Source organism: Fusarium proliferatum (assembly GCF_900067095.1).
Source record: "Fusarium proliferatum ET1 genome assembly, contig: FPRO_scaffold017, whole genome shotgun sequence".
Taxonomy (NCBI): Eukaryota; Fungi; Ascomycota; class Sordariomycetes; order Hypocreales; family Nectriaceae; genus Fusarium; species Fusarium proliferatum.
In genome coordinates this window covers 556416-569032 of record NW_022194806.1, presented here as the reverse complement: position 1 = coordinate 569032, position 12617 = coordinate 556416, and the positions used below count along the sequence as shown (strand labels likewise).

General features: G+C 46.4%; 4 protein-coding genes across 4 annotated transcripts; 3 read left to right on the top strand and 1 right to left on the bottom strand.

Annotated features, from left to right (window-relative positions):
* Positions 1 to 523: 523 nt before the first annotated feature.
* On the top strand, positions 524 to 3452 carry FPRO_15958 (uncharacterized protein; the record flags this gene model as incomplete). The annotated part of the gene is made up of 2 exons (XM_031224884.1): positions 524 to 2626; positions 3414 to 3452. 2 exons carry the CDS (start codon positions 524 to 526, stop codon positions 3450 to 3452), a joined length of 2142 nt encoding a protein of 713 aa, XP_031090099.1.
* Positions 3453 to 5484: 2032 nt separating this feature from the next.
* FPRO_15957 (uncharacterized protein) lies at positions 5485 to 7368 on the top strand (the record flags this gene model as incomplete). The annotated part of the gene is made up of 2 exons (XM_031224883.1): positions 5485 to 5724; positions 6841 to 7368. 2 exons carry the CDS (start codon positions 5485 to 5487, stop codon positions 7366 to 7368), a joined length of 768 nt encoding a protein of 255 aa, XP_031090098.1.
* Positions 7369 to 7829: 461 nt separating this feature from the next.
* Positions 7830 to 9200, top strand: FPRO_15956 (uncharacterized protein; the record flags this gene model as incomplete). The annotated part of the gene is made up of 3 exons (XM_031224882.1): positions 7830 to 7939; positions 7987 to 8650; positions 8820 to 9200. 3 exons carry the CDS (start codon positions 7830 to 7832, stop codon positions 9198 to 9200), a joined length of 1155 nt encoding a protein of 384 aa, XP_031090097.1.
* Positions 9201 to 9575: 375 nt separating this feature from the next.
* On the bottom strand, positions 9576 to 11694 carry FPRO_15955 (uncharacterized protein; the record flags this gene model as incomplete). Its single annotated transcript, XM_031224881.1, has 2 exons — positions 9576 to 11206; positions 11271 to 11694. 2 exons carry the CDS (start codon positions 11692 to 11694, stop codon positions 9576 to 9578), a joined length of 2055 nt encoding a protein of 684 aa, XP_031090096.1.
* Between the last annotated feature and the right edge of the window lie 923 nt (positions 11695 to 12617).

Genomic DNA, 12617 nt, shown 5'->3' with positions numbered 1-12617 from the left:
ATTCCGCACTTTATCTTTGTATCTCGCCCTATAGCGGAACAGAAATAGTTGCTTCTTATTGGCTATAAGTCTGACTAATTAGTCACATATGCATATCGATAGCAATATGGTATCCACAACATTCCCACAGTGGCAAAGTACCGATGCTGACATTTATAGCCCCTGGGGGCTATATCAACCCCTCAATCCTCGATATGCCATTGGATGCTGTCCGTACCATATGATCAGCGATTCTATTGTAAGCCATCCTCTTATTGGTCCTCACCCCGAGGGTGTTTTCGTCCAGAGGACAAGTGGTGGGGGGATGCTGATTATGCAAGACTAGACATAAAATACAGCAAACCTCCCTTCAAATGCAATGCCCAATAAGTCATTCATACCCCAAGGGTCAGGTCTGCAGTACATTCGTTCTGCAATTTTAGTAAGCGGCTAATTTTCGATTTTATGTTAGAGTCTTTCTTTCCTTTCTCTGATACATTGAATCTACCGCTTTGATTACCAAAACACCCTTTTTTCCTTCACAATGCCAAGGCAATGGACATTACGCGCAAGTCAAACACAGGCTCTACATGGCGTTGGCCGAAGAGGGTCTTACCCGTTGCTACGACCATTCTCTAGGCCACCATTCCCGCAGACCTCATGGATGAACGCACGCTTCAAAAACATACCTCCACAGATAATGAATGGATTGACCCACGCGCGCCAATTCTCCCACGATAGACGATTTACTGCTCTGCGTTTCAGAGTCCCGCGAATCACCGGAATGAGACTGGTTGTGGCTTTTATTGCTTTCTCATTACTAGGTACATACGTGTATGAGCCACTCAGAGATCAAGGTATATTTGCGGACATTGTCGACTCTACCATTTTCCGTATAATACCACCGAAGCTAGTTCAGCCTCCAGATGATGCCAATGACACGATCTACAAGCCAATGACCCGGGAGAAGGAGATCCGACTTCTTATACTTGAGCCAGGGGCTCCTGGCGAAGAACTCAAGTGTCGTCTTATTCATGCTGAACTTTCCTGGAACACCAGGTACGAAGCTCTGTCATATCACTGGGGGGATGGAACTGTTACTTGCCCCATAAACTGCTCAGGACATACTGAGGTCATTTATACCAACCTTCATGATGCCTTATCCGACTTGCGCCTTCCAGACCGCGAGCGCGTTCTTTGGACGGACCGGCTCTGTATCAATCAATCTGATGATAAGGAGACAACATCTCAGATGAAGCTTATGGGCGAGATCTACTCTCAAGCCTCACAGGTGCTCATATACCTAGGCAAAATGGACCCCTCCGTTGAAGGCGCCGTAGAAGCCATCCGTCGGGCCGATTTAGAATGGAGATGTTTGGGATCGAAGGATCCTCTCCGGTCCTCTTACTTTTTATGGTGCTTTTTGACAAAAGATGAAATCAACTGGACTCCAATCATCAACTTACTCCGCCGTCCTTGGTTTCAGCGCACTTGGGTCTTCCAAGAGGCCGTGCTGGCGAAGCGCGGGCAAGTCATCATTGAGAAGCAGTCCATTCCGTGGCCGGTATTTGAGAGGTCGGTGGAGTACATGACCGCGCACAAGAAAGTCTACAAGGATATTCCCGCCTATCAGTCGCTGGACACCACCATTTCGGGTATATCGCTGATATCTTCAGCAAGATCAGTCCTTCACCACAAGTGGAAGGTCTTTTTCCCACGATTGTGGTTCTACCATGAACCGCAAGACAACTTGAAGCTTCTTGACTTGATCCTCGACAGCCGATCATTTTTGGTCACAAGATCTGAGGACAAGATTTTCGGCATGCTTGGTGTGACGACCCAGGACATAAGAAGCAACTATCTTAGAAAGGATTCAACCCTCTCACCTGGAGATGTATTCCGTAATTTTGTTCTCTGGGATATTTTAGAGAACAATAGCCTCCGAGCTCTTGGCAGCAGCTCAGATAAAGCTGGTAGTCAGTACTCTTCGCCTTCTTGGGTGCCAGACTTTGAACGGCTTGATCCTCAAAGCAGCCTCACCGGAACCAAAAACCAGGTAAAATTCAACGCAAGTGCAAAACTGCCTAAGCAGGTATGGACATCCGACGACGAGACTGTTCTCCACGTGAAGGGCAAAATCGTCGACATGCTCCACACAGTCGGAAACGAGTCACCTGCCACACCAGACACTTTTGCCGGCGAAAATGCCCATTTCTATAACTTCGAACCAATGAGCCATCTGGGTATTAACAAGAACATGATCGAAGAGGCGAAGAACATCTGGTTGGCGGCGACAGAAAGATTGGCCCATTGCCGTGACCCCTTCATAACCCATGTTGTCAAGCGTACATTTCCCAGAAAACCAGTTGGGAAGATTAGCTGGGCACCTTTCTTGCGGACTCTGGTCTGTAATCGGACCCTGGATGGAAAACAGGCCCTTCGAGATTTCATCCTCGACGATGTTGCATCATTTGTCCGTCAAACTCTTGAAGTAGATGTTGTCCCAGAGTATCTTTTGCAAAGGGATCGGTCGAAGGGAATCAAAGGCCTTGAATCCTTTACCAGCCTAACAAAGTCACGGCGCTTTGCTGCAACCGATATTGGATTGGTAGGCTATGTCCCAATGAGGGCTAAGAAGGGAGACTTGGTATGTATCTTTTATGGGTCTGACGTGCCCTTTGTGGTGAGAAAAGAAGCTGAGGGCAAATACTCACTTGTAGGGGAGTGCTATATCCATGGTATTATGGAAGGGGAAGCAATAAAGTTCGAAACCCCTAGGCATAAGGAGGAAGTGTTTTCTTTAACTTAAATAGTCTGATTCAGAAGTTACCTCTATTTCATACAGTCTCAACCTCGCGCCTGTCAACTCTATAGTTAGACGAGAACTAATTCGAGCGTGAACCGCATAATGGCTTGTATTACGTTTTTGAGAAGCTGGGTTAGTTCAAATTGACTGGCTAAACAAGACTCTCATCTTCCAATACTTCCAAACCTCAACACTTTTCAGCAAGAGCAGCACTCTATCAGATGTGCAATGTGTCATTTGGGGGACAAATTGAGAATCATGGCAAATAACATATAGCAGAATTAAACCAATTGGCGCCATTCCGCTAAGGCAGTCAGCCGCAAGAAGACGCAACGTCAGGCACTTTCGTAGATTGGCCTTTTACAGTCCACAATGACCTGATCTGCCAGAAAAGGATAAAATAAAATACCAAGAACTAGTCAAGAAACCCTACATCGCGTCTATATCGCATGAAACAGATTCTCGCTTCTAAAGATTGCCAATTTGCAAAGGCTGGGATATAAAATAAACCTCGTTTCCTAGTTGCTAGAAATCAAGCTATGTCAGGATTTGTTTCTGCTCTTTGCCCGTAAGACGACATACGACCGCTGGATGCATTTAGCTCCCGAGCAAAAGCTAACACATTAAGCTCTTTTACATCAAGTTTGAACCTATATACTTCCTTTAGATATTATGCGAGATTCTGCAGCTCGAGTAGAAGGCTCTTGCCATCTGTGCAAAGCTACTAATACCTGGACCTGTCTAGATAATCTTACAAGGCTAGAGACACCTCTAGCTTTAAAGTCTAAAGCTTAGATATCTACCGCCTATAGCTCTTCTAGTGTCTCGGAGAGTTAAATTCGATCTACGACGGTACTTTTGATACGGAGATGTTGGCTAGAAATGATTAAAGTTTCGACTTTTTAACTGCTTCGGGTCTGCAAAATAGTATCATATTGCGCCTCCTGAGATATATACAGCTCTTTGGTAATGGTGGAATAGTATTTATATTGCAACCTAAATCGGCCTGAATTCTTATTTAAGCGGCTATCTTACAGATCGACTTGAGTCTGTCAGCGGGCTATTACCAGCCTTTGAAACGTAATCACCTTATACGAACTACTTTTTTTGCTTCTCTGCTCCTCTATCTCGCTGTTTTCATCCACAAGATTCTGTGTTCCGGGCACTGAATTTATATAGAATAAGTGTCTTACACTACCTCCCAGAAGAACTCAAAAGCCGAGCCTTTTTGCATATATAGGACGGTCATTGATGTTCAATTAACTACTATACAATACCGAAGCCTGATTTCCGGCAGAGCCCATAGCAGGTTTTACATCATCCAGAGATCGGGTTTCCAGAACGGAATTTACAGAAATCATATCAGTAATGGTCTTCGGGGCCCAGAGATACAGGCAACGATTGCCGGAGTCCGGAATACCGATTTCGAACCGCCAAGCGCGGAGTACCTAGCAGGAATTGCCGAACTCTCATTCCCAGATCGTGGGGTTCTACATAGTCGCTCCTAAGGTCGGAGTCCAACGCGGCGCATTTCCGGCATTGATTTCTCGAGATACTGAAATCAAAGATACGTTACTCTTCTACTGCTGTGGCGATAGACAAGCGGGCTCTGCAAGGAACGTGGCGTTGAGAAAGGCATCACGACCTGACGGCAGCCGATTTACCTGCTGTGGAACCGAAGGGTTGTGTTCTTGTGAAAATGGAATTACTGCCAACCTAGCTTCAGAAAACGGCTGATACCAATCTTGGAGCTACTAAATGTTAATCACCCGACGTCAAACCGTGCTTGGAGCGGGCCTTCTGCCTTCAACAGGAACTCACCGAAGCGACCATCACTTATATAACACGGGCCATAATCCGACCGGGACATCTGCGAGTCACAGCTCGGTAAAGCTTTCTGCCGCTAAGGCCCTTCCCCCCAATCGTAGGGCATTTGCCACCTTAGACAAATCTTCCAATGCACGGAATTTGTCTTCCGGAAATCCGGACTGACACTCCACCAAGTCAATCAGATCAGACCAAGTCGCTCAATGCTTCAGCTCTGATTTTGGTACTTTATGCTGTGAAGACACAGAACATAAATATCCCTCACTGATTAAGGATGTCGAGCTTGTCGATGACCCGAGTGAGAACCAACTACCCGGAACCCGCATCTTTTGCGTCGTTGGGGAAGGGGATATCTCTGCGAGATAATTGCTCAGTAAGTTAAGACAAGACTTAAATGACCTTCGATATCACCAGCACGTAGTTTGCACGTCATTTTAAAGCTTAGCATTAAAACTGGCTAAGGCATCACCCTGATTGTCTTCAATGATGCTTTTTAAGCGAAACATTCATGTCAAGCATTTCTAAGCTACATAGACAATTCATTCCAATGGTGCTCACCTAAACAATCAAATTCCTTTAAAACCTAGCAGCCAGTAGAGAACTGAGCGGCCAACTCATCAACCTATGCTGCTCCTGTAGTGGCCTTCACATCGCATCAATGTACGCATAAGAGTAAGGTGAAGTGAAGTCGAAGTTGCCTGTGGTTGTGGCCCGTGCACACTTATCATTCCATCTTATCAAACTTGTCTTATTTTATCGCACTTGGACCATTTCATGTTAGCCAATTCAACGTCTCTTAAGAGACGAACAAGAAATGGAGCAAGGGCGGCTGCACGGCCCTCCACGGGTACGGACCAACGGAATTCTGCGTCATGTGTGCTTATGACGATAGGACCGGACTCCCTCCACATCCTAGGGTCATTGGCGGCTCTGTAGGTTGCAACACGTGGCTGGTTGATCCTTACAATCCAAGTGTTCTGATGCCCATCGGCGGCATGGGCGAGCTCCTCGTCCAGGGTCCGATCATGGCTCGCGGATATATCAACAACTCTGACAAGACGAAAGAGGCCTTTGTGGACACTGGCCTTCTACTGGTGCCTGGACTCTCCCGTGTATGAAGACCAGGAGACCTAATCTCCTACTGCTCTGAGGGTAAGGGTCACAAACTCGCTTTCGTGTGAGCTCAGTGTCCAAGGTGCGAGGCCAATGGATCCAACTGGACGAGGTATACGAGCGCATCAACAGGAACTTCGATGGCACCCACCGACCTAGAGGCAGGACCTGAGAGCGCCCACAGCCCCGTAGAGCAGATTATCAGCGAGGCAGTGCCTGAGATCATTAACCTGGCAGACCAGGTCTCCCTACGCGCTGATTCATCAGCATGGAAGGCGATCCCATCACCGCTATGCAGGTCGTGGCCCTTTGTCGACGACGAGGGGTCTCCCTCCCGGTGCAGAACATACTCAAGAGCGGCAACATAAACATCACGGCCATGACGGCCAAGGCACAGCAGCCGAAGGGTTCCTCTGATGGCTCAACCAAGGAGAGGATGAGCTTACACACTTTCCCCTCTCGCCCATCCAGAGACTCCATCTCGCGCATTTCCCCGATGGCGAGAACCACTTAATCAGAGTATGCTCTTCAAGCTACGACCTCCTACATCTGAGACTGTGCTTCACGTAGCTCTTTTGGAGTTGGTCCGTTGTCATCCGATGCTCCGTGCCCGTTTCGACAAGGGGTCAACAGGCAGTGGACGCAGATGGTGACCAGCGGTATCCAAGGTTCGCTCTCCTACGCCGCTGCCGAATTGAACACTTTAGAAGAAGCACAGGATATCATTATCTAAGCCGAGCGTGGCCTTGATATTAGTGCCAGCCAGCTAATGATAGCCAGGCTAGTACAAGTTCACGGCTTTATGTATATCTTCCTGGTCGCGCACCATCTTCTTATGAATCTCGTGTCAGGGCGGATAACCCTGCGAGATCTAGAGAAACTGATTGTGGGTATTTCGTTACCTGGTACCCAGATATTCTGGTCATACTAGCGATAGGTTTACAGTCTAATGCCGAGACAAACACATCGACTGTACTCGCTCTTCCGTTTACACCAACAGAGCCATATCTAGATTTCTGGGCACCGAACAAGACTTTTAACGACTTCAACAATTTGATACAGGGCGAGTTCGCTCTAGACCCTGTCCATCACCTCAGCCCTTCCTCACGTTGCAGACGAAGAGCCTCAAGGCCGTAGTCCTCGACGTCCTACTACCCATGGCCGCACACATCTTCTCCGCCGTGTTCTTTGACAGGGCAGTACCCACGTTCCACACTGAGACTCATGGACGAGACCACTCGCAAGATATGACGGCTTCAGTGCATGAAACAGTCGGTTGGTTCACTGCAATTGCCCCCTTTGTGCTTGACGCCCCGAGTGATTACATTGACTCTGCCATCCTTATCAAAGAGATCCGTCGTGCTATACCAGGTCTGGGAGTGCCCTACTTCACAGCCAAAGCACTTCGAAGGTCACAGACTCTACCGGTGGAGATCCTGTTCAACTATCTCGGCCGGTTCCAACAGCTCGAGCGCGGCAATGGGCTTTTCGAGTCTCTTCCAAGGTCCTTGAGCCCTATCGATTTCAACCTTTCAGCTACCCGCCTATCAGTTGTTGATACCTCTACCGTCGTGGAGACAAGATGCTTTGACCGTCTCTTGGAATTATGGTGCACAGATTCAGCATCAGGACAGATTGTCTAAGTGGTTTGCCCTCTATGAGCAAGTACTGCGCGAGGTCGCCTCTGCACTACAGCAGACATCCCTGCAACTCACAAAGAGCGACGTGCCCCTTCTACCAATCTGCCACCAACAACCCAAGCCACTCAACGAGGCACTAGCAGCTGTCTTGGCAATGGTGTTGAGGTAGTAGAGGATATCTATCCCACGTCGCCCATGCAGCGCGGTGTCCTTCTCAGGATGCCTCGGCGTATGATGTTCAGCAGTTCTGGGAGATTACTCCTACCAACGGTCAAGAATCGCAGGTTGACAGACGTTTCGGGTTTCCAGCGTGCTTGGCACCGCGTCGCCCAATAACATTCTATGCTCCGCTCTGTATTCATCGACAGTTTCATCAATAACTCACCACATAACTAGGTTGTCCTCAACAAGTTCTGTCCCTATATTAGTTACTGATATACAATGACTATAATGATTATGACCCTATGGTGCAAGAACTTTCGGAGTCGGCGAATGGAACCTTTGCACCAGATGCCCCTGCACACCGCCTTGGCATTGTGTCGGTCCCAAAGGAAAGGTCTACGTACACTTCCAGGTGAGCCACGCCTTGATCGATGCGGGTCCCTTGAGGACTATCATCAGGGACTGGGCTTTCGCCTATGCAAACCCCAACCTCACCATAGTTCCTGGCACACCCTACTCAGCCAATATTGCCCATATCCAAAAGACGTCCCTCGATGCATCCCTTCGCCCTTGGTCAGACCAGCTGGAGGGTGCAACGGCATGCCGTCTTACCCAACTCACTGATGGCCTTGCACCCACAGCTCAACGTAGGATCCGTTATTATCATACCGACGTGGACTCAAGAACCCGTCCCAAGGCCCTAGCAAAGCAGCTCAACATCTCCATGGCCAGCATCTTCCAACTTACGTGGGCCTTGGTGCTCCGGTCCTACACTAATCTCCAGGACATATGTTTTGGCCGTGTTTGCTCAGAAAGAGATATCGAGCTTGATGGCATCACAGACGCTGTAGGGCCATTCATCAACACCCTGATCTCCTGCATAGTCTTTGGTAGAGGGGATAAAGCTGCCGCAATGCTCAAACAGCTGTTTTCCACGTATCTGGACAGTCTACCGCACCAGCATGCGTCGTTGACTGATATCACGCACACACTCAAGATGCCTGGTGGGAAGCTATTCAACGCAGCCTTTTCATTCTTTAAGATCTCCCAGTCCAATGGTTCTGCCAAGGCTCAGGGCCTTCCACTCTCGTTCCGCTCCATTGGGGGAGCTGATCCCACAGAGGTATGTTGACCCCTGCTGACGACGGCCAACCTTTCAGAGACAGTAGAAAGCTGATACATGACACTTTGACGTCACAATCACCCTCGTCAGGTTTGACTCGAGCATTAGGTTTTCAATTCAAAACTGAGCCTCATTCGTTTCTGAGTCCCACACCAACAATGTCTCCCAGAGCCTATTTTGGGCTCTTGGTGCTATTCAAGTCACTCCATCATATGCCATCAAGATTCTCGATCTTGTGCCCGCGCATCACATAGATCAGCTCAAGTCGTGGGTCAATCGTCTCCCTCCCATCGTCGACAGACGTGTTCACGACCTATTCGAGGACGTGGTCCGCAGCACACCAATAGCACCTGCTATCCACGCGTGGGATGGGGACTTGACGTACGCCGAGCTGGACAGGGACTCATCACGTCTGGCTGGTCTTCATCTCAGGCAAAGTGCCAAGCCTGATACTTTCATTGCTGTCTGCTTTGAGAAATCAGCGTGGGCCGCCATTGCGTATCTCACCATCATCAAGGCAGGCACTGCGCTTATGCAGAAGCGCCCATAGAGCATATACAGTACATAATGGAACAGACCAAGACATATGCGGCTCTGTGTTCGCCCACATACAAGGACATGGCCAATGACTGGGACGCCACTGCCATCGTGATCAGCAAAGAGGTCATGAGCACGTTGCCTGATTTCGCTGGTCCATTCCCGGATATTCCAAGTTCCAGCGCTGCATACGTAATCTTCACGTCTGACACAACTGGCAAGCCCAAAGGCGCCATAATTAAGCACGGTTCATACTAAAGGCTTTGTATATCGGGCCCGGGTCTCGCTTTTTTCAGTTCGCTTCCTTCTTTATATCTATAAATAACTATATAAAGTATATTGCTTAAATTAAAGTTTTTCAATTATTATTTAATAAGCTATTACTTACTTAAATAAGTTTTATATCTTCTAAGTTATGCTTTACATTCTTAGTATATCTATTTATCCAATTATATAATCCCAAACTCTTCAAACAGTCTCTGTCTGTAAGATTTAAAGTTGCGCTTCCAACTCTCTTAAAGGTCGGAACTCCACCATGTGAGATCAAGTCATTCTCCACCGCTTTTGCCACTATACAGAAAATTGTCATCTCATCTGAATCAGAGTCAACGCCAGATTCACAGCAGGCCAGCGGAATTGCTAGAAAAGGCGTCTTGTATGGGCCATCATCTACTAAATCCATGATAGTTGGTAAACCGTATACCTCCCTCTGATCTTCCCAGAAGACAGAGATATCAAAGTTTGGCCCCTCCGCATGGAATGAAACTGTAAATTTCGTGTTGTTGCCGGCTTTACTGAATAGGTGATACTTTCTTGCCCTTAACAGGATCCAGCCGCCAGTTACTTTGCCAAAAGGACTCTCATGTGAGTCAAGGGCCACATGCGCATTCTGGAAAGTAGCCAGAGGATATTTCACAGAGGGAAACCATATCGCCGCATCCAATGAAGCCCAAGACCACGTGGGCGCTCGATACTGGCCTTCTCGTCTTTGGAAATCCTTGCGAGCGTCGATTTGCCAGCAAAGACCGAAGATGATGTTGGTCCGCCATAAACCAGCCAGGTAGCAACTATCGATAGATGCGGCAGCTACAATGTTTGAGAAGTATTCCGCAATGCCGGCTATTGCGGGAAGCTTGTCAGTTTTGATTGTCAGCTTACGCTGAGAGTATAAACAGACGACTTGCTTCCAATCTGCCTCCCAGGAATCGGGACTTGGTAACTTATATTGCCAATTAAGGCGCGATGGGCTTGCTGAGCAGCCGTCTTCAGTAATGAATGTCCTTTTGCACTCGAAGCACACCTGGGAGCTATCGAAATGGATTGTACGTGGAGACAGGTAGCGCTCCTGCAGTACCCATCCTCGATTTGTCAGGGGTTCATCTTCAAGGCGAGCATAGCGCGATGTATCCCCGACATTTCTAACATGAAGGGGGAAGATCAAGATTTCTCCAGAAACTTGACCATGGCGGAACGGAGCGGCGATATAGTTCTGCTGAATACGCTTCTCCAGAAAACCCTCAGAACTGTTCGTTGCTCGGCTCGCTGCTATTGCGACGGTTGCATTCCCGTAAACTTTGACCATGCGCGCCGACTCACGTGCCCAGTCATTCGGGTCGTCCTGGAATATGCATAAGCTATCAATCCAAAGATATGATATCCCAAGCTGGTTGACAACCCGGACGGTATCTTGGAATGTCTTGGGGAGGTCAGCTACATTCATCCCTTTTGTCAGCTTCGTGAAGGAGCCAGTATTAAGAGTGATTTGAGGGCCGTCTCCCCAACAGTGGCTAAGGGCTGCATATCCGCCTTCGATATTCATGTTTCCCTCTCCGAGCGTAATTGTCTGACCATTGTCTTCGATTCTCAGTATCCTGGTTGGGGCCTCCCCCTTCTCGTGTTCAACATGTCCGTGTTTTTCTTTGCAATCTTGTATCAAACCGGGAATGTGGGCCAAGATGGAAGAAAACATAGGGTCTGGGGAAACTGGTCGTCCCTTGACAACACATGCTAGTGGGCTATCTGAATAAAGCGTAAGCGCGATTCTTCATGTTTCCTTATATAGATCATTCTCTAGAGCCCCTACCTTTGCTGACACAGACTCCACCGCCACCCATGATACGGTACTGGTGTCTTGGTTCATTGTGGCAGCCGATGATCTGAAATCCATCCGCTTCATTCCTGCCTGACAGCCAGAACGTGTAATTTGATTCCGCAATATGCCGGAAGCCTAAGCCGTTCGATGCCTTGATTTTTGCGAGTGTTTCTAACACGCAGCGCTCAATGAACTGGCACAGCTCACAGGACCTTGCACTAGCTTGGAGATTGTCAAGGCTGTCCTGATGAGGCACAAGAGCCTTTTCAAAATCAGTATCCCTCCAATCGCTCGCATCGTAGTAGTAGAGTTCGAAGTTTCGAGGCCATCCACCAGTGGGCTCAGGGTAGCCTTCTGTACGTGGCTGTAGTATAGTGCCGAAGTTGATGTTGAGGCAAATACTGCACAGAGGCATAACCGACACACGTTAAGTTTGGTGCTGGAGCGGGAAGAATGAGGAGAATGATAGATTGCAGGGTAGCCTGAAGCTATGGTCGTTGACTAATGCTTCTTATTATAGGAGACGGGTAACCAGGGAAGTAAAAATGAGCACAGCAGTTTGTCGAATGACATTTTTAAGTTGTCTGGGTGGGGTATGGAATCTTTAGCAGTTGTGGCCTCAGGCTATAAAATCGTGCCTACTCTGCGGGCAGGTAACAATTTATACTAATTAGAAAAGTATAAAAAGCTATATTAATATATTCTAATTATTATACTTATTTTACAATTACTTTACTGTTTTTTATTAAAATTATTAGTTATTAAAAGAGATATTATAATAAGCTTATTTTTTAAGTTTAATTTTTCTTGAGTTTATATATTTTAATAATATAATTCCTTTTTTTATAAAATTACAGTTATTTTATTAATGTTATATAATTTATTTTAGATATATTATTTCTTTACTTTTATAATTTTAAACTATAATTTGTTTTTTAATTATATATAATTAAAATAATATAATATATATATTTAGCTTTAGTAATTATATTATTAAATTACTTTTTATATAAAGTTATTTTATTTATTAATATAATTATAAAAGCTATTTTAATTAAGCTAAATAGACTCCTGAATATAAAGTTCTTTATAATAGCTATAACTATTAAATATCCCCAGTTTAACCTACTACTTCTTTATTAATATTACTTTATCTGCAGCTCTTAGATATAAGGTTAATTAGTTATATACCTAAATATATATATTTAATTAGTAGAGTTATTATTAACTTTAGGTTAATTTAACTTTTACTGACTAACTTATATAAAAGTTAACCTAATTCCTTTAATATAACCTTTAGTCCTAGAACCCCGCCATTACCCTGTATTTATTTAACTC